The following is a 22,333-nucleotide window of genomic DNA, read 5'->3' as shown; positions in this document are numbered from 1 at the left end:
GGAGACAGGACCCCTCAAGGGCTAGTCTGAAAGCAAGTAAATGAGCAGTAAAAAAAGCAAAGGGGACAGATTGAGGGCCTGAGGAGCATGGTGCCTGTTGTTCAAGCCGAGGGAGCCGATCCCGCTGGGTAAAGCTCCCCTGGGCATTGCGCATCGGAGGTGGTAGTGCTCCCCGCGACCCTCTGCTGGAGGCCCTCCTCCACTGAGTGGGGATGGTTCTTGGTTGTCTGTGAGGTGATTTCAGATTTGAAGGCAGTGCCCTCAAATCCCTGTCAGGGATTAGTCCACGGGAGCCCAAGGGGCTCTGACAGTCAGGGCGTGGGTGGGGAGGGAGTGCTGCTGTAGGTGTGGACGGGCTGGGGCCTTCTCGTCTTGGCAGTGGAGAGGTGCCAGAACCTTCTTTCCTGGGGATTCTCAAGTGTTCCAAAGACTCCCTTTGCTGCACCCCACACACAAACCCATGGCCTGCAGGAAGACCCTCAGACGCATCAATGGCGTTGGTCCCACACTTACTAAATGCTATTCTAAAACCAGGGAAAGGGAATAACAAAATACTGGTCAGCATTTTGTATTTGAGTGTCAGGGGTCTGAGGCTCGGCCCGTTGGAAGCAGATTTAAAATGATGCTGGTGGCAAGGTTGGAGGGGAGGACACGTCCCTTCTCCCCTCCTCCTTCCCAGCGGGCTTAGCAGCTAGAGGCACCTTTGTCAGTACTGCCCCCTCTCCGCCCTGCCCAAGGATCTTCTCTATGACTTGGGCTGTGCCGGGCAGGGATAGCCACTGGCTTCTGGGCTCACCCCACCCTAGATCTGCCTGGGCTTCATGCCACACTGGTTTGGTTGAACAGTCTAAGCAGGGTGTCGGGACGCGGTGTGCAGCCTGGAGGATTCCTGGGCGTAGGGAGGGCAGGCTGCCGCCCACTGCTGGCCAGGGCCCTGTCACAGGGCCTGCACTGTTGCTCCCAGCAACCGAGAGAGATTAGTGCAGCTGTTGGATGTCAGTTCTCAGCTGGGACGGAACTGGAGCGGGGAGTGGGCCCACGGGGAGAGGAATGTCTGAGCCGGGCAGGACTCCGAGGAGAGGTTGTTTGCACTTAGCCTTCTTGCCTCCCGACACAGAGCAGGAAAAATGAAGCATGAAATCCCTTTAAAAAAGAATGTCAGTCTCTCGATTAAAACACTGTAATGAGCAAGAAATCCAGTATTCGGGAAATTGGCCAGGGTGAGCAGCAGCCTTCTTCGCTAGGTATTTTACAGGTTCGGGTGTCAGGGCCTGGGCCTGCTGGCTGCTGGGGAGTGTTAGTGCTAAGAAAGGCTCCCAGTGGGGCCGCTGTCCAGTGGCATGGGTTGTAGAAGGAGCTGGGCGCCTGCAAATAACTGTCTGCGGAACTGACAGCGTAACGGAGTGGTGGGAAGGAATTAAGCCGTTGGCTCCATCCTAGCTGCCTGGCAGCTCTGTAGCCTCCAGCAAGTTGAGACTCAGTTTTTCCATCTGCAAAATGAATTTCAGGACTGTTGTGAGGGGGAAGGGGACAATCCACTTTCCATTATATTGTAACAAATGCTGGATGAACATTTACCTCTAGTACTATATTTAGAATATGTCCTTTCTAGTATTTTAAACCTTGCAATATTTACAGTTATGGTCTTGTGACACGTTTTGGGTACCCCATTCCAATGACATTAAGGAGTGAAATTCCGGAACTTCTCCCAGGTACTGCTTACTTGACAGAGAACATGAAAGCGAATTGTCCCTTATTTATTGTTATAAAGAGCCTCTTTTATTTAATTTTGCTTTTGTAAATATTGGGAAAATTGAGTGGCTATTTAAATTGGGTTTGAGTCCTACCAATGAAATTTTGTAATACACCTGTGCTGAGAGCCTAAAAGCTTGAAGGGACTGGATACCTTTAAATAATAGAACCGCACATCATTTTCCTTAGATTGCTGGAGAAACCTGAGATGCTAAAGAAATATCCTGATATTTGAAATTTACCAGAGCATTTCTCTGCAAATACATTTAGTATAGGGAAAAAATATTTTTTTTACTTTTTCTTGATGATGGGTTCACCCATCTGTCCCTTACCTGACACAATGGCAGAATGATTTGAAAGTCGAGTGCCCGTGGCTTATTGCTTTGGGCTACTCTAAAGCTTTTTTGTTAACTCCAGGATTTTCATCTTATTCTGGAGAGTTAAAGTCACTGGATGAATAAAATATTATCGTAGCAAGCACTGGGAGGAGCTAATCCTAAAATTGTTTAGCTACAAGGTTTATTTTATTTTAGCCTTATTTTTCATTTCTGTAAATCCCATTGCTGATAAGTTTGCCTTCAGGCCTGACTCTTAATCATTGATGTGTATACAAGCTTCCTGCCCATTTTGAATGTTTTGGGAAGGTTGTTTAGAAGCTTGTTAGTGGGCCCTGGCCGGTGGCTCAGTTGCTTGGAGCATCGTCCCTGCACACCAAAAGTTTGTGGGTTTGATTCCCAGTCAGGGTGCATACAAGAGGCAACTGATGGATGTTTCTCTATCTCCCTTACGCTCTCTCTTAAAAAAAAAAAAAAAAATCACTAAGAACATATTTTAAAAAAAATAGTTTCTTGCTATCATACTTCTAATATCCCTGTCATATTAAAAAAAACAACCACACAAACAAACAAACAAAAAAGAAGCTTATTAGTGGTTATCAGTGTTGATACCTTTACTGGTGATACCTTTCCTGATAAGTGCCTGTCAGCACTGCTGGCTCTACTCAGGGCTTCTGGTACCCATACTCCTTACACAGAATGCCAGACCATGACACCACATCGGTCACACTGCAATTCTTCCCAGGGAGGAGCTAATCCCAAAATTGTTTAGCCACAAGGTTTATTTTAAAAATAAGTAAATAAATAAATAGCCTTAATTTTTTATTTCTGTAAATCCCATTGCCCAGAATTATGCAGTGTTCTTATTTTTAAATATATTTTTATTGTTGATAGTATTACAGAAACCTCCCATTTCTCCTCCTTTTCCGCCCCCCGCCCCCCCCCCCATCTCCCCACCTCCAGGTCTTCACCACCCTATTGCCTGTGTGCTGTGTTCTTAGAAGAAAAGAAAAGAAAAAGAACAGATACCATAGTGCCCTGCCTCATTAAGCAAGCTGTGGTACATGCCAGCTCTCAATTCAATGAGTTTAAAATTTTAACTTTTTAAGACTAGTTGGGGACCTGGCTATGAACAAGAATGTCATTTATTTGCCATAAAGTCCTTGGAGAATTGCAAGGACAAAGCTCAGCTAACTAAGGCGAGTGCTTCCGTGGCCTGCAGCGCTGGCTGTTGCAGCCCTTCCCTTGCTGTGCCGTCCCTCTGCCTGTGGCAGCCAGCGGCAGGGCCTGGGCACTGGCTGGCAGTCCAGGTCTCTTCGTGGCTTCAGGACCCTGCCAGTTCACTGTTCTTGTGGGAGTCAGACTTCTTTACCATGTTAACAATGTGCTCTTTCTAGCCGGGCCAATGCCCAGGTCAGAGCCGGTGTGCTTTGGGATTTTGCTTGTTTTGTTTGATTTCCAAAAGAGAAGGGACAAGAAGGGCTAAAGTATGAGCTGAAGGCTCTCTGGGATCATGGTGCCTCCCTCCAGCTGCCCGCATTGGCAGCCCCCAATCCTGCCATACCAGGGGCCACAGTAGAAAGTGGGCTCACCTTCCCCCTCACCCCCACATGCTTCCCTGGGGCACTTTCCTGTCCTGGCGAACCCCTCCCCCCCCCCGGCCCCACCTCAGCCCTCCTATATGTGCTTCACACCTACCTGCCCATGCCCTTCACTGACATTACAAGTGGTGTAAGGGGGAGAGGAGAAGCTGCAAGCAGCTGCTTTCCCCTCTGTTGTTCAAGAGAGCTCAGCTCTGCATGCCCCTGACACTTAGCTCCTTCTTTCCACACACCCCTACAGAGCTGCTAGATCCCTGCCCGGGTCCGAGGATCCCCCTCAAGGAATGGGGGATGCTAAAATCCACTCCAGTATTCTAAGTTAAGTTTCATACTCTCTTGTAGAAGCATTTGTTAACATGTGCTAGAGTTCAGGTGTTTCCTGGGTGAAAAGGCTCTGGTGAGGTGCCTTAGGGTACACAAACACTGTTTCTGTGCGTAGAATGATGGGTGTTCACCTACAGGTGATCCTCCTTTTATAAGTTGAGGACAGGCTGAATACCCACGTCAGCTTTTATCCCTGTGTGACACTTGGAATCTAATCTCACCTTTACTTAAATTGTCCTTTGTGGTTTTTCCACTGATGGATTTTTGTTTTCCTTAGAGGACCTATTGCTGTGTGAGATTTAAAAAGAAAGGAAGCAGGTTTGTTTTTAGAAGAGTTGATAGAGTTCTGTTAGCTTGTTTAAATCCTGCAGCTAGATACACTTTCTCCCAAATTCATTTGTCCTACTGAGAGCATAGTTTCCATTGTGGAAAAGTTACCCTCAGTTGCCTACCTAGGGCCATCTCTGTTACCAGAAAATCAGAAACAGCCTCTTGGGTTTGTAAAGCTTCCCTCTGGCACATCGTCAAAATCACTTGCAAAATGGAGTCGTCCTACAGCGCTCCCCTCTCCTAGGACTCAAAGTACAGTTCTACTCCATGGACATACTTTGCAGTCGTGCTGTTCACAAGTTCCTGGCAGAGTTGAGAGATCCCCTAAAATAGGGGTAAGGGGAGAGTTGGGGGGACCACTTGACCAATGGCTGTGGCCTTAATGAAGACTGACAAACCCAAGAGAGGTTAGCAAATATCCCAGGAATCATGCCTGTGCCTGCTCTGCATCCAGCAACATCAGCATCGCTTACAAATTTACAATGACCTTCATTGTCCTTGAAGAGCTGCTTAGAAACAAAGTTGCAGGGCATTCTTCCTGGGAGGGCTGGTTGAATGGGTGTTTCTGGCTAACAAAGGCCGATCCAAATGTCCTGGGTGATGGGTTTCCACACTGGTTTTATTTAGGTCTGTCCACAGGTGCCGAGTGTGAGGGGTGGCAGTGTTTCTCTGTGGCTGTTTTCTTCTTCCTTTAACCAGCCTCTCGAAGTACTTCTGCTTTCAAAGCAGATTTTTGTTCTCTGCCACTTTCAAGCAGCTTGTTTGTGAGATGACATTCTATATCTTTTCAGAAGTGAAACCAGAGCCCCTTGGTTGGAATCCCATGAAAACAGAGGTGTGAACCTGTAGATCTAGGGCCTTACTTAGATGTTGTTCGAAGGCTGAGTGTGTACAGGCTCCTCTTCAAGAGCTTTGGCTCCTGGGGGCGGGGCAGTGGTGAGGAAGCAGGTATGGTAGGTAGGACAGAGGCTGACCACGAAGAACATATGCCTCTCCCCAGGAGTCTCAAAATGAAACAGAAGTAGCAGAGAATATTATGAAGTTCTCAAGAGAGAACACACCCTTTTGAAATAAAAATTCCATTTTTCCTGAATTTTCTCTTTGCTCTGATTGCCCAGGAAATGAGCTGTTCCTGATATATATATTTTATGTTCCTAGCAATACAAAATAATGGTTAATTTTGTAATACTGCCTTGTGGTTTTTGAAGGATTTTATTATCTGTTATTCACCGTAGCTCTAAAGATCCCCGCCATACACAGGAGAAAATAAACAAGCTTCGAGAAGGAAGGGGAAAGAGCTCTCACAGGCCTGTGGCTTATAGAGTGATCTTACAGGTTCAAGATCCTCTCACTTAATTCTCACTGTAATTTGCTTTTCAAAGTTGTCTATTAGGCACCTTGTGTGCTTGTTCACATACAGAGTCCTAGGCCTTTGCTCTCCTTCTTTGGATTCTTAAGAAGGTCCTGAGGGGATTCGTATCTCAGGCATGTTTAGGAAATTTTACATAGGCAGCTAAAATGCAGATGAAGTAAACTCTACAAGGCCACACAATCTGAACTTCCCTGCCCAGTGCCTCTGGTCCCTGGGCCCATCCCCCCACTGTTCCACAGCTGCCTTCCACAGAGGACACAGAGCTGTGGTTGGCACTGGTTTATTCTGCCATGTGTTCACTGAGCACCTACTACGTGTGAACCTCTGTCCTAGAAGTCAGAAACAGGAGGGATTATAAACTGAATTAGAGGCCCGATGCACAAAATTCGTGCACTCGGCGGGAGGGGCTGAGGGGGTCCCTCGGCCCGGCCTGCACCCTCTCGCAGGCCAGGAGCCCTCCGGGGATGTCCAACTGACGCAGGGAGCGGGCGTAAGCCGGCAGTCGGACATCCTTAGCACTGCTGTGGAGGCAGGAGAGGCTCCCGCCACCGCCCACCGCCGCTGTGCTCGCCAGCCGTGAGCCCACCTTCTGGCTGAGCCGGCACTCCCCCGTGGGAGCACACTGATCATCAGGGGGCAGCTCCTAGTCAGTGCACGTCATAGCGACTGGTCATTCTGCTGTTCAGTCGATTTGCATATTATTCATCATATAGGATGAGAGAATAGAGAGTGTCATTAATTGGTATAATAGAAGTGCAGCAAATTCTGATTGCCCTATTAAGAGAGATTCTCCATTGCTTTTTTCTGTTTTGATATATTTTTATTGATTTCAGAGAGGAAGGAAGAGGAAGAGAGGGATAGAAAATCAATGATGAGAGAGAGTCGTTGATCGGCTGCCTCCTGCACACCCCCCACTGAGGATTGATCCCACAGCCCGGGTATGTGCCCCAACCTGGAATCAAATCGTGACCTCCTGGTTCATAGGTCAACACTCATCTACTGAGCCATGCCAGCTGGGCTTTCCATGGTTTTTTTATGAAACCTGCTTATGTTGCCTCTTACATTGAATATTCATGGCCAGTAGGTGTGCACTGGTGTAGTAGTCTCAAACGTGGATGGTGTTCAGAAAGATCTCTTAAGGTACAAGAAAAAAATAGAACTTTTTTATCTCACCCTTTAAATTTTTCTGCTTTTACATTTTATAATGTACCTGACATATGCATGCAAATATACGTATATGTAAATACACATCGTACATATTTCTCAGTTAAACAATAAGTAGATATGAGATGCATGCTCAAAAATGTCTTAATTAGCCCTAGCCGGTTTGGCTCAGTGGATAGAGCATTGGCCTGCAGACTTAAGGGTCCCAGGTTCGGTTCCAGTCAAGGGCACATGCCTGGGTTGTGGGCTCCATCCCCAGTGGGGGGCGTGCAGAAGGCAGCCGATCAATGATTCTCTCTCATCATTGATGTTTCTATTTCTCTCTCTCTCCCTCTCCCTTCCTCTCTGAAATCAGATATATAATCTTTAAGTGTCTTAATTATAAGGTGTTGTATGGTTCACAGAGTTTGCAGTCCAACTCTCAGGTCCACATACTCACCTTTCACAGTTGACTTGTATGCTACCAAGAGTCAGTATTATTTCTTCCCAACCTGTTTGTTTCAGCAATACTTGTAATTATTTGCTATAATTTCATGAAATTTTATATTAGCCAGTGAGATATTGTTTTTTAAAAAAGAATAGCCTAGCCCTGGCTGGGTGGCTCAGTTGGTTAGAGCATAGTCCTGTACACTAAAAGGTTTCGATTCCCAGTTGGGGCATGTACAGGAGGCAACCAATCGGTATTTCTCTCTCACATTGATGTTTCTCTCTCTCCCTTCCTCTCTTTCTAGAATCAATAAAAACATCTCGTAGGATGAGGGGGGGGAAAAAAAAAAAGAATAGTCTTAACCCTTTGCACTCGCTTGCTTTTTTCTCTATTCCTTTATTCTAATGCTAACCGTGTCGAGTCACACTCGACATCCGAGTTCAAAAGGTTAAGTTGGGCAGACTTGGTTATTGGCCATATTGGACTGTTTTGCAAAAAATTGCTGTCATATTTAGGGTGGGCAAGGCACCTATAAATATAGGAATAATCATAAAAATATGAGATTCTGGTTTAGTTTGGTTTGTAAAAATGTAGGTTCTTGCTCTCCCTTAAAGAATCTAAACTGGAAATCAAAGATGTTATGAGAATGATTTATGCAATCACAGCAACATGGACTCACACATAGGATGGGTGAATGAGTGTACAGTCAGTTCTTGTTCTTCACTATAGTTATTTTCTACTAGAGGCCCGGTGTATGCAATTCATGCATGAGTGGGATCCCTAGGCCTGGGCGGCGATTAGGGCCAATCAGGTTTCCTGCCTCCTCCTCCTCTCACCACCCGCGCACCGCCACCACACGGTTCCCCACCTCCCTGCCTCCCCTCCTCCTCCTTCCCTCACCGCCCACATCTGCTGCCACCCACCCCCAGTTCCCCAGCCTTGGGTCCAGCCCCGATCGGGCAATTGGGACCTGCCAGCCATGGGGAGGGACAGGGAGGTTGGCGGCAGACACTGATCAGGCGATTGGGGCCTGCTGGCCGGAGGCAAGGGCCAACCACCACCATGGCGGGCGGGCGGGCACTGGGCCGATAGGGGCCTGTGGAATGGGGGGAGGGACCCAGGAGGTTGGCCGCCAGCCCCGAGGAGGGAGCCAGCCCTCAGCCCCCCCTGGGAAAGGAGCTGCATCTGCCACCACCCACCCTGGTTCCCCATCCCAGCCCAGGGGATTGGCGCCTGCTGGCTGGGGGGAGGGACCAGAAGATTGGCAGGCAGGCCCCATCGGTGATCGGGGCCTGCAGGCTGGGCGCAGCTCCTGTGTTGAGTGTCTGCCCCCTGGTGGTCAGTGCGCATCATAGCGACCGGTCGTTCCATCGTAATGGTCATTTAGGCTTTTATATATATATAGATAAAGGCACCATGAACACAGAATTAATACTGAATCATTGCTCCTGGATGAAACGGTTGCAACATTTCATCAACTGAATATATAACCTCATTTTATGTGTGTTTCTATTTAAATACCTTATTTATTAAATACTATTGACTCATTAACATGGAACTCACAGCCAACAGCACTGCAGTTCATCTCTGATGAAAGCTTATCTAAAACGGGTATTTTCTCCATAAGGCACATCACAGTCTCTTGCACTTAGGAACACTAGACAGCACTTCAGCACTATGCTTGGGGGCCATTTTATACACAGAACCACCAACAAAAAGCACTTATAGGTAGATTGTGGCACTAAATAGACTGCAAAAAAGACACTTGTTTACAGTATGACAACTGAACAAGAAGGCAGAGTGTCTCCTTTTTAGACATCAGCTGGGAATGCGTGCCTAGGACAACTCAAGTTTTTCACAGCGCTGTGCACATCCATGAATGACCCAGAAAGTGCTGCAAGTACTAATTTGGGGTTTACAAGTAAATTTTAATGAATAGGCAAATTCACAAATACAGAATCCACAAATAATGAGGATCAACTGAATGTATTTTGTCAACCAATCGTTATTGGTGCCAATTCAAACTCCAACAGGATTCCCCAGTTTTGGGTGTGGTAAAGAAGGAAACTTTATTTAGTGCAAATAGCTCAAAGGTAATAAAACATGGCTATGAAAATAGCACTGTTGTGGAACAGCTCCCTGTGAAGCTGCCTGGGAGCCAGGCGGCCCTGAGGCCAGGCCCCTCTTCAGCTAGGCAGCTCCGTTATGTAATGGTCCACTCTGTGATGGTCCACTCTGCCCTGCCCCCCTTCCACTGGTCAGTGCTGGGTCTGAGAAATCTACAGTGCTTCAGCTCCAGCCAGGGGAAGCCAGTCTTTGGTGGAAAGTGGGAAAGTGTGCTCCCAGATCCACAGGGGAGCTGGCTTATATAGACAGAAGTCCCCACCTCTGATAGACAGAAGTCCCCATCTCTGGTCCCTGATTGGTCAGAGCTGTGTAGCTCTGATTGGCTGGGGAATGCTTCAGTCCTATTGGTTGAAATAGGATTCCAGGAAACCCTTATAAGGGCTGGCTCAGAGGGCAGTTCAGTGCAGAGGCAGGTAGTTCACTAAGGAAGCTTCTCTGCTAAGTGCAGTTGTGGAGAGATTCCTGTGCAGTAATAGCTGCCCTCCCTCCCTCCCTGCCTCCCTTCCTTCCTCCCTTCCTCCCTCCCTCCCTCCCTCCCTCCCTCCCTCCCTCCCTCTCCCTTTCCCTTCCTTTCTCCCTTCCTTCCTTTATTCCTTCCCTTCCTTTATTTCTTCCCTTTCTTACTTCCCTTTTCTTTCTCTGCTAAGTGCAGTTTGTGGAGAGATCCCTGTGCAGTAATGGCTGCTCTTTCTTTCCTTTTTTCTTTCCTTTTTTTGACCCCAGCCAGCCACCTTCTTAGTCCTCAGGGCTTATGGTTTACTCGACTATATAGTGATCCAGCATCCAGAACAGTTCCTGGTACTAGAAAAAAATGAATTTAAAACACTGCCCAAAATGTATGTAGGTAGTGCTAATTAGAATTCGGGAAGTTCCGAGGTAGTGTAGACTTCAAGTGGAAGATGCCTGTAGGGCCCACTGGGCTACAGCTTGCTCCAGTCTTTCTTACTTCTCTTAGTCTCACTTTCCAGGAAAGGCATGGACCAGCGCCCATCTCTCACAGTTCCCCAAACCTTACCTGCTTACGCCCCAGACAGGACAGAGGGGAAGGGAGAGAGAAAATGTGAACTATCTCTAGTTCATAAAGTACCAAACTAGATGGGCCATAGGCTTGACCACCCAGCCCATCCTGGGTGGCTTACTCTGCCAGCCTGTAAATCCCACAACGTAGGGCTTTCCTGAGCCCTGGGCTCTGCACCTCCCTGTATGCCCCTGGCCCCTCTGATTGTCCAGTGCCTTCCTGGAGAAATGGGCTCCTTTGTATTACCCGCACCACATGAGACTCAGTGCATAGGCTTTTCTTCTGGAGTTTCTATAGATTGAACCCCCGCCACACACACACACACACACACACACACACACACACACACCCTACTGCAAATAGTGGTTTGGACATTGTTGACCCTTGGAAAAAAGAGGCAAAAAATCAGCCCACTCTCATTAGCCGTTTGTAATGAGATGTATTAAGGAACATTTCAAATGCATGAGATGTAGAGAGACTACTCTAATGACCCCCACTATCACTCAAGTTTCAGGAATTATCTACCCACAGGCAATTGTGTGTCATCTCTTCCCTGCCCCAGATAATTTCAAAACAAATCCCGGGCAAAACATTTCATCCTATCTAATAATCCTATCTAATAAAGGGGTAATATGCAAATTAACCATCACTCCGTCACAAATATGGCAGTGCCCATAGCGGCTGGGGCTGGACACTGGCAGCATCGCCCCGGTGACACGAGCCCAGTGTCCTGTGCCCCAGCCGCGTGGAGGGAGGGAGGGACCTCTGGGGGCGACGCGAGCCCAGCATCCCACGCCCCGGCTGCACGGTGGGAGGGAGGGGGCCTCTGGCCAGAGGCCGGGACGCTGGCATCGTTGGCAGGCCCGGCTGAGGGATGCTCCCCACCACCCACCCCCCGTGAACGAATTTCATGCACCGGGCCTCTAGATTATAAATATTTCATTATATATCTGTAAAGGAAAAGGACTTCTAAGTAATATAAACAAGACATTATCATCATCTAAAACAGCAATTTTCAACCCTTTTTCCTCTCATGGCACACATAAACTAATTACTAAAATTATGTGGCACACCAAAAAATATAATTTTTGCCAGTCTGACAAAAAATAAAGTATAATTTTGATTCATTCATACTGGGTGGCCATTGTGTTGGTTATTTTCCTTTTTTTTACAGTCTAAGGGCTTTATTTCTCTGTGGAACAATAGGCACTGCCGTAGAGGGTTTGTGAGGGGCAAATGTGCTTACATGTGTAAGTACTGGAATGATGCTTGGCACACGGTACTGTGATCATAGGAATGTGCCCAGGAAATGTGACTGAGGAAATTTTAATTAATTACATGTAAATAACCATGTGTAGCTCTAGTGATGGCTTAGGCCAGGGATTTTTCAAACTGTGTGCCTCAAGAATTTTTAAAACATACAATACTGGCCGTAACTGGTTTGGCTCAGTGGATAGAGCGTCGGCCTGCAGACTGAGGGGTCCCAGATTCGATTCCGGTCAGGGGCGTGTGCCTTGGTTGCAGGCACATCCCCAGTGGGGGGTGTGCAGGAGGCAGCTGATCGATGTTTCTCATCGATGTTTCTGGCTCTCTATCCCTCTCCCTTCCTCTCTGTAAAAAATCAATAAAATATATTAAAAACAAAAACAAAAAAAAATACAATACTGACTAGTCAGGGGCACTGACCTCTTTTTTCTTAGATTGTCAAATAAAAAAAGGACAACAGCCAACACAACAATAGCCGTCCGGTGTGAATGAATCAAAATCATACCTTTACTTTTCGTCAGATCAGCAAAAAATATACTTTTGCTGTGCCGCAGAATTGTAGTAATTAGTAATGTGTGCCATGGGAGGAAAAAGGTTGAAAATCACTGGGTAGGGGATGTTGACAACATCCTAATGATTGTATAGATTTTAAGATGGTGGTTCTCAGCAAAGACCTACAGGACAGCATTAGTGTGAAAGTGGAGAAAAGTATTTAAAAACGGTATTTCTGATGCATCCGTGCGTCCCAGGACAGTTAAGGCGAAAGAGGAAGACATCTCTAAAGTAAAGCATTTGTGGGGGCTCCTAGAAAAGGGAGACAGCCTCCTGGTGGGACCCTCACGGTTTGTGTTTGCTTCTTACGAGGCGTGTGCCCTCAGCCTTAGTGTTTCCGTCTGTGATGACTGTCCGCCTGCCAGGGTCGTGCCACTGCCCTTAGTGTGGGCTTGCAGGTGGGAACTGTGGTTATTCTTCAGATAATGAATGGCAATGATATCAGAATTTAATACATAACTCATAATCACTGTCACATGCTGCTACTTCAGTTGAAGAGTTTTATCATTTTATCTTGATCAGATACCAGGGATGCTGATGTGATTGCCCAAGATGCTGTGTAAATTTGTGCTTTTTGACTTTCAGAATGTTTTATGACTAGAATACATTGAGCAGAGGGCGTGAGGAAACTTTGAAAGGATCACTCTGTGTGACAGAACAAATAGGCCTGTGACAGTGTGCACACTTGTGCTGTCTGCAAAAATGGGAAACGCAGACGTTGTTAGGATATAGTTTCTTTTTAAGGAAGGCATTTTTGTTGCTAACCGTGAGCAGACTGGCTTCTATATGTTATATCATTCCTGGTTTCATTATTATAATAATTTGTTTTATCATTTTATTTTCATTTACTTACAGATCAAAGGACAAGAAAACACAGTAAGATTAATGGACAGGTGGAAATTCTGACTTCGCTGTCTTCTTACATTCTGTCACTTTCTTCCCAGATGTGACATTTGCTGTGTCACCTTTCGGACACATCGAGGATTGCTACGCCACAATGCGCTTGTCCATAAACAGCTTCCCAGAGATGCAACGGGAAGGCCTTTCATCCAGAACAACCCTTCCATTCCTGCTGGCTTCCATGACTTGGGATTCACCGACTTCTCCTGTAGGAAGTTTCCTCGGATTTCTCAGGTATGCTGATGGGCAGAACCAGCAGCCGTCTCCTCCTGGTCCACCGGGCTGGACTTAAATTCTTCACCCTGAGGTTTCCTTTTCTTCAAATGAGGTCCGTTGGGTTTTGTTTTTTTAACACCTTTCCTCTTGAACTTCTGTTTTGTCCTTTTTAGTCTTTTTTGGGTTGTTGTGTTGAGAGGTGTAGGTGGCCTTTCATTTTTTTTTTTTTTTTCTCATAGTCACTTACATCTGAGTCTAGCTCATCAGGGCTTTTGCCCATTCTTCCTATCAAAATTAAATTTGTATTTTTAATTACATCAATTTGTAGTTTTAGCCTTATAGCTAAATATTTTCAGCATTGTCGTTTTTCATTTAAAACTAGTGACCCGGTGCACAGGTTCATGCACATTGAAAGGAAATTAATTAGAACGTGGCTGGCGGGACGGAACTGGGCGAGAAGGGCCAGACACGCCCTAGAACCAACCTCCCGCGGTCCCTCCCCGGCATCTGCAGAGTGAGCGGGGTCCCTCCGGCAGGTGGGATCCCTCAGCCTGGCCTGTGGGGATCGAGCCAAAACTGGCTCTCCGACATCCCCCAAGGGGTCCTGGAGTGCAAGAGGGCACTCTGCAAAGTTGCTGTTGTACAGGGTGTGGAATGCAAACGCAAGTGTGCAGTAAACCAGATTCGAGGCCGACAGTGCCCCAGCAACAACATAACCCACAGATGAAGGTGGAATCGCGCAGGCCCACAAGGAATCGGGCTCCCTCCTCTCTGGTTTTAGGGGTACATCACCCGAGAATCGCCACTGCCAAGTCAATACAGCTCAGCAGCTCCTGCATTGAGCGTCTGCCCCTGGTGGTCAGTGTGCATCATAGCAACCGGTCGGAAGGGTGGAGGGACACTTAGCATATTAGCCTTTTATATATTATATAGATGTTTTGGATTGTTATTAACCTGAGCCATATTTGTTCTCTGCTTATAAACTACTTTTTTCCAAATTTAAAAAATTGAGATAGAAGATAGCAACAGTGAAATTCTTCCAGTGCATAAGCCTCAAGCTCAATTCCATATGTAGACACCCATATGTGTATCCTCATGTAACCCCAGATGGTGCTCCCTCTCTCCTGACAACACAGGGGTTCTCCACCATCAGTTAGTTTTGCAAGACACCCATTTTTTAAAAAGAAAATCCTACCACTGTGGTATTATCACTTAACTTGCTTTGCTGCTGAGATACCTGGGGTTGATGTCATTCACCAAGAAAACATGATACCTAAGATGCTTGTGGATTTCCTTATTCACTCCAGCAGTTAGTGAGCAGGGAAAGGTCAGCTCCTATACGTTATGGAGAAAGCTGGATACTGCAGCAGTTGTACAACAGGTACTTTCTGCATCTCAGTTTAGTGATGATTTTTAAATCCTCCTCTTGATTCCTTGCTTTGCAGGCCTGGTGTGAAACAAACCTGCGAAGGTGCATCAGCGAGCAGCACCGTTTCGTCTGTGACATCTGCGACAAGGCATTCCCCATGCTCTCCTCGCTCGCCCTGCACAAGCAGACCCATGTCGCCGTGGACCAGGGACGGGAAAGGTTGCAAGCCAAGACCCTACCTGATGACGCCATGGACCAGAAGGTCTTCCTGGCCTTGCTGGGCCTGCAGCACACCAAAGACGTCAGGCCTGTCCCAGTTGAGGAGCCCCCGCCGGATGACAACCAAGCAATACAGTTCCAGGCACTCAAGTGTCAGCTACCTCAGGAACCTGGCTGCACCAATGTGCTGAGGCTGTCTCCTTTTGAAGCTTCTTCCCTGGGCGGTTCTCTCACAGTCCTCCCGGCTAACAAGGAGAGCATGAAGCACCTGTCCCTGCAGCCTTTCCAAAAGGGCTTCATCATTCAGCCTGATAGTAGTATTGTGGTCAAGCCCATCTCCGGGGAGTCAGCCATTGAGCTGGCTGACATCCAGCAGATCCTGAAGATGGCAGCCTCAGCGCCCCCTCAAATCAGTCTTCCGCCTCTCTCCAAGGCCCCTGTCACCCCTCTGCAGGCGATTTTCAAACACATGCCCCCTCTGAAGCCAAAGCCCCTGGTCACACCGCGGACGGTGGTAGCCACCTCAACACCCCCCCCTCTCCTCAATGCCCAGCAGGCCTCCCCTGGCTGCATCAGTCCCAGCCTGCCCCCGCCGGCCCTGAAGCTCCTCAAAGGCTCGGTGGAGGTGGCCTCCAACACAAACCTGCTGCAGTCCAAGTCCGGGGCCCAGCCACACGCGGCCATGCAGCTCTTCCTGCAGCAGCCACGGGTAGAGCTGCCGGGTCAGGCTGAGATGAAGACGCAATTGGAGCAGGACAGCATCATCGAGGCCCTGCTGCCCCTGAGCATGGAGGCCAAGATCAAGCAGGAGATAACAGAGGGGGACCTCAAGGCCATCATGACGGGCCCCGGCAGCAAGAAATCTCCAGCCATGCGTAAGGTGCTCTATCCCTGTCGCTTCTGCAACCAGGTGTTCGCCTTCTCCGGGGTGTTGCGTGCTCACGTGCGCTCCCACCTGGGTATCTCTCCATACCAGTGCAACATCTGCGACTACATCGCGGCCGACAAGGCCGCACTCATCCGCCACCTGCGCACGCACAGCGGCGAGCGGCCCTATATCTGCAAGATCTGCCACTACCCCTTCACCGTCAAGGCCAACTGCGAGCGGCACCTGCGCAAGAAGCATCTCAAGGCCACCCGCAAGGACATCGAGAAGAACATCGAGTATGTGACCAGCAGCGCGGCAGAGATGGTGGACGCCTTCTGCTCCCCAGACACAGTGTGCCGGCTGTGCGGTGAAGACCTGAAGCACTACCGCGCTCTGCGCATCCACATGCGCACGCACTGCGGCCGCGGCTTGGGCGGCTGCCCCAAGAGCCACAAGCCCTTTGAGTGCAAGGAGTGCAGCGCCACCTTCTCAGCCAAGCGCAACTGCGTCCACCACATCCTTAAGCAGCACCTACATGTGCCGGAGCACGATATCGAGAGCTACATCCTGGCGGCAGATGGCCTGGGCCCCAAGGAGGCCCCTGTGGCTGAGGCCTCAGGGAGGGTGGAGGAGGGCAGCGGAGCCTTTGGTGAGCGCAAACCCCTTGCCACCTTTCTGGAGGCCCAGAATGGCTATCTTCACGCGGGCCCCACCCAGCCTCCACCTCCCATCTCTGTCAAGTTGGAGCCGGCCAGCAACTTCTCAGTGGACTTCAATGAGCCTCTGGACTTCTCCCAGAAGGGCCTGGCCCTGGTCCACGTGAAGCAGGAAAACGCAGCCTTGTTCCTGAGCCCCTCTTCCTCGGCCCCCTATGACTGCTCTATGGAGCCCATTGACCTATCCATCCCCAAGAACTTTAGGAGAGGAGACAAGGATTCAGCTGCTCCCAGTGAAGCCAAGATGCCTGAGCAGGAACCAGGGAGCGGGGAGCAACTCTCTCCCTGTCCACCACCGTGCCCTACTCTGCCAGTGACCTTGGGGTCCAGTGGGATCCTGGAGAAACCCTTGGCCCTTTCGGCAGCAGCCTCCACAGCCACTACTCTGGAAGCCCATGCTCAGCCCCTGCAGGGCTCCGTTCAGGTCGCTGTCCCCATTTACTCCTCAGCCCTCATCAACAGCTCCCCTCTCTTGGGCAGCTCCACCCTGATAAGCAGCCCAGCCTTGTTGAGACCTCTACGCCCCAAGCCCCCCCTGCTCTTGCCAAAGCCCCCTATGACAGAAGAGCTGCCCCCACTGGCCTCCATTGCCCAGATCATCTCATCTGTGTCCTCAGCCCCCACCTTGCTCAAAGCCAAGGTGACTGACCCAGGGCCCACAGGCACCAGCAGTAACACCACAGCTTCGGACAGCTTAGGAGGCACCACTGCCCCCACTGAGACCACCAGCCCCAAAGAATCCAGCGACCCACCCCCTGCTGCCAACAGTCCAGAGGCGGCTTCACCCACTGGGCAGGGGCCAGCTGGCTTTTCAAAGAAGAGGGGCCGGAAAAAGGGGCTGAGGAGTCGGCCCCGGGCCAGCAATGGTGGGGTAGACCTGGATTCCAGCGGGGAATTTGCCAGCATTGAGAAGATGCTGGCTACCACAGACACCAACAAGTTCAGTCCATTTCTGCAGACAGCAGAGGACGACACTCAGGACGAGTTGGCCGGCACCCCTGCTGACCACAACGGGCCCAGTGATGAAGAGCAGGGCAGCCCCCCAGAAGACAAGCTGCTGAGGACAAAGCGGAACTCTTATGCCAACTGCCTGCAGAAGATCAACTGTCCCCACTGCCCTCGAGTCTTCCCTTGGGCCAGCTCCCTCCAGAGGCACATGCTCACACACACTGGTAAGAGGGCCTCACACACACTGGTACTACGTCCAGCGGGGAGACTGGCCACCGGCCAGGGGGAGAAAGAGGGTGGAGTTGAAAGTGTGGAGTCCTGTTCCTATGGCCCCATTCCTAGGTTCCCTTCCTCCTGTCTCAGAAGCATGGGGTTGGCCTACTGAGGCCATGTGCTCGGGTAACCAGAATGACCTTTTCCTATTGTCTGATCCCTCTGAGGGCTGCTGGTGAAGGGAGGGTGTTAAAAGTAAGGTGTTTTTAGGTAAAAAATGGTCCTAGACAAATCATTTACTTACTGCCATCCCTCCAGTCCCTTCTGGATAAGGTAGCAGGATTAAACTCTTGGTTACCCACAGGAGGCAGTGAGGGAGAAATGGAGCTTTGTATTAAGTTAATGACCATGCAACTGTTTTCTTAATTATAATTTACTAAATATTCACACAAGACTTATGTCATTGAACTGAGGATAAATTGGGTGAGATCCTCAACCTTTAGATAATATTTTCATAACCTAAATATTAATAGGTAGTACCTAAAACTGAATAAAGAATTAGACGGTATAGGATTGCCATATAAAATATAGGATACCAGTTAAATTTGAATTTTAAATAAATAACAATTTTTGGTATGTTTTTCATGCAGTATTTGGGATAAATTAAAAATTTACTTTGTTTTTATCTGAAATTCAAATTTGACTGGGTGATCTGTATTTTTAGTTGCTAAGTCTGACAACCCTGGGTAGTTACGAGGCTTAAGGTGGTGGCGGTGTGATGAGGGAGGTGGTGGGACTAGGTGTGAGCCATGCTCTGTGCCAGGTGGAAACACTTCGATCAGAGCTGATCATCACTTGAACCTCTGCAGAAGCCCACAGAGGAAGGCTGTTTCTACAAAGGGGAGGTCAAAGAGAGTGTGAGAGGGGATGGTGGGGAGCACAGGCTGTGGGTCTCTGAGGCTGGTGACCACCTAGATGTGGCACCTCTCTCCGGTGTGGGGGAATCACATGCTGGCATGTCAGGCATGCCTGTCCTCGGGGGACTCATTGCCAGGAGCAGAATTTCTAGGTTTGTAAAGTATATGCTGCATTTCAGACCATCATTTTCTTTCCATTTGAAGTCATGTAAGCCTGACAAAGTAAAGTAACACTTCTGATGAAGGGGAAAGTTCAGAAAAGGAGGTGCATCTTAAAGAGAAGGTTACCCCACACTGTTTCTATTGCTGCCCTTTATGGTCCCCTGTGGAGTCTGGAGGGGAATTTCTGTTCCTGCTTTTTAGAAATCAGATGGTCTGGCTCTGAGGAACAGTGTGGCTCTTACCCTGCCTCCTGCCCACCCCCCCACCCCTGCCGTCAGCCTCTCAGCTCCTTCCTCCAGCTGGGAGTCCAGTGCTCAGTGGATGGAGCCCATGCCATTATCCTTGGGTGAGGCCTTTCTTCCTGGCCATTCTCTTCCTAGCGAGCCATCAGTCTTCCCGATAGGACTAGTGTGGCCGGGAACTCCTTTCAAGAGTTGTGCCCAATGTCTTTAAAGATGTCTGATAAATGTTCCCATTTGTGGAGTCAAGATAGCGGCCATCAGGATGGCAGTGAGTGAGGGAGCGAAAGGGGAGTGTGTGGATGTGGATGGTGTTTGTGGGTGTGAGTGAGGGACAGTTAGATCCTGCAGGACTTTCAGGGGCTGGCCAAACAGGCTCTCTTAGACAGGGAGCCTCCACTACCACCGGGACTCCAGCCTCCCTGGACACAGGCTCCTGTGAGTTCTGGAGTGTGCTTACCTCCCCAGTGGCCCGCCACCTTGGCTCCGGGCCCCACATGTCAGTGCCTGAGCTATCCCATGACTCTCGGGGTACACGACCCTCCCGCCAAGCCCTCTGCTTCCTCCACAACCCCCATGCAACTCTGCACCTGGACACTTTGGTGATAGCAAAAATTGGAAGACAAAGTAACAACCTCCAAAGGAAAGAAATGGAATAATCTTGCCAAAACCGGTTTGGCTCAATGGATAGAGCGTCGGCCTGCGGACTGCAAGGTCCCGGGTTCGATTCCGGTCAAGGGCATGTACCTTGGTTGCGGGCACATCCCCAGTGGGGGGCGTGCAGGAGGCAGCTGATCGATGTTTCTCTCTCATCGATGTTTCTAACTGTCTATCCCTCTCCCTTCCTCTCTGTAAAAAAATCAATAAAATATATTAAAAAAAAAAAAAAAGAAATGGAATAATCAACCCCAAAAAAAGGTAACTAAATTAAATGGAGGCATGCAATATGCCAGGTAAAGAATTCAGCATAATGGTCATACAGTTCATAAACCAGATGAATGAGAAAAATCAACAACATATGTAAGAATCAAGAGGAAATCAAGAATGATATAGCTACAATAAGAATCACTATGGAAGGTTTCAACAGTAGGCTAGAAGAATTGGAAGACCAAATTAGTGACTTAGAAGATAGGGCAGAGAAACACACACAATCTGAACAGCAATTAGAGAAAAAAATTAGAAAGCAGGAGGAGAGCCTAAGAGAGCTCTGAGACAACGTGAAATCAAGTAACATACGTATGATAGGGGTGCCAGAAGGACAAGAAGAAGAGAAAGGATTAGAGAACCTATTTGAAGAAATAATGACAGAAAACTTGCCTGATTTGGGGAAGAAAAAAGTCACACAAGCACAGAGAGTTCCCCAACAAGATGAACCAAAAAAAAAGACCCACACCACATCATAATTACAAAGGCAAACATTAATGACAGAGAATCTTAACCCATTGTATGCCATAAGCGTCTGTAGACACAAGCGGCAGACCTTCCCCACATGCCATGTGCATCTATTAAAAAAAAATTTTGTTTCCCCTTAGTGGCAGCTCTGACCAACTTTAAAATAATTTTTTGTGAGAATTTTCAGCTGAACATATTCAAGAACACCCAAATTGTGAGTAATATATTTATTTTTATAATACTCATTGCAAATTGGTTTTTTCAACTAAATTCAAAATATCATGGTGTGTGGGGATGGTTTCCATTTTGGACATATAGCAGTTAACTGATTAAAAGCTGCAAGAGATAGAGACAGAGTGTTACCTACAAAGGATCTTCCATTAGATTATCAAATGATTTCTCAACAGAAACACATCAGGCCAGAAGGGAATGGAATGAAGTATACAGGTGATACAAAGCAAGGGACTGAATCCAAGAACACTATATCCAGCAAGGCTATCATTCAAAATTGAAGGGGAAATCAGGAACTTCGCAGACAAAAAAAAAAGGCTAAAGGAGTTTATCACTACCAAGCCAGCAATGCAAGAAATGGTAAAGGGACTGTTGTAAAAAGAAAAAATAGAAAGAGAAGAAGAAACACAGGCATAAATAAAGAATAAAAATGGCTACAAACAAGTACCTATCAATAATAACCTTAAACGAAAATGGACTAAATGCTCCAATCAAAAGACATCAAGTGGCTGAATGGATAAGAAAACATGACCCATATATGTGTGTGTGTGTGTGTGTGTGTGTGTGTGTGTGTGTGTGTGTGGAGACAGCATATATATATATGCTGTCTCCAAGAGACCCGCCTCAGAAAACTCCCCTGTGAAGCTGTCTGGTCCAGGGCTTTTGTTTGCTGGACGTGAAGAGATGGAAAAATATTTTTCAAGCAAATTAAAATGAAGACTGAAAGTGAAGGGATGGAAAAATATTTTTCAAGCAAATTAAAATGAAAAAAAAAGCTGGGGTAGCAATACTTATATCTGACAAAATAAACCTCAAAGAGAAGGCCAGAACAAGAGATAAGGAAGGCTGTTTCATAATACTAAAGGGATCAATACAACAAGAGGATATAACACTGGTAAACATATATGCACCCAATGCAGGAGCACCCAAATACATTAAAAAAAAAAAACTTCTGGAAGATATCAAGGAAGAGATCAACAGCAATACAGTCATAGTAGGGGACTTTAATACCCCATTAACATCACTGGATAAATCCTCTAGACAAAAAATCAGCAAAGAAACAGCAATACTAAACAACTCACTAGATCAGATGGACTTAATCAACATCTTCAGAACATTTACCCCAAAGCTACAGAATATACATTCTTCTCAAGTGCACATGGGACTTTTTCAAAGATAGACCAAATATTGGGAAACAGGCAAAGTCTCTTCAAATTCAAGAAGATCGAAATCATATAAAGCGTCTTCTCAGATCGCAGTGGCATAATATTAGTAATCAACTACAATAAAAACAATCACAAAAATTCAAACACTTGGAGGCTAAATAGCATGTTATTAAACAATGATTGGGTTACCAACAGGTCAAAAAATAAATAAAAAAAACATTCTGGAAACAAATGACAATGAAATCACAACAATCCCAAATCTATGGGACACATTGCAGGCAGTCCTGAGAGGGAAGTTCATGGCATTACAGGCCTACTTCAAAAAAACACACAAGAAAAACTGGTAACAAATTATCTAACTCTATAACTTAAAGAATTAGAAAGAAAGCAACAAGAAAAGCCCAGAGTGAGCAGAAGGAAGGAAATAATAAAGATCACAGCAGAAATAAATGACATAGAGACCCCAAAAAATAAAAATACAAAAGATAAATGAAACCAAGAGCTGGTTC

The 22,333-nt window shown here is 47.5% G+C and overlaps 1 protein-coding gene across 1 annotated transcript in view; it reads left to right on the top strand.

Annotated features, from left to right (window-relative positions):
• Positions 1-22,333, top strand: part of RREB1 (ras responsive element binding protein 1) — a 142,157-nt gene that overhangs the window by 100,394 nt on the left and 19,430 nt on the right. Inside the window, exons 8-9 of the mRNA XM_054721501.1 lie at positions 13,213-13,402; positions 14,830-17,728. Of these exons, the coding sequence (XP_054577476.1) occupies positions 13,213-13,402; positions 14,830-17,728 (3,089 nt within the window). The remainder of the gene's footprint in view (positions 1-13,212; positions 13,403-14,829; positions 17,729-22,333) is intronic.

This window comes from Eptesicus fuscus, chromosome 9, assembly GCF_027574615.1.
Source record: "Eptesicus fuscus isolate TK198812 chromosome 9, DD_ASM_mEF_20220401, whole genome shotgun sequence".
Taxonomy (NCBI): Eukaryota; Metazoa; Chordata; class Mammalia; order Chiroptera; family Vespertilionidae; genus Eptesicus; species Eptesicus fuscus.
This window is presented reverse-complemented; position numbering and strand designations above follow the sequence as displayed.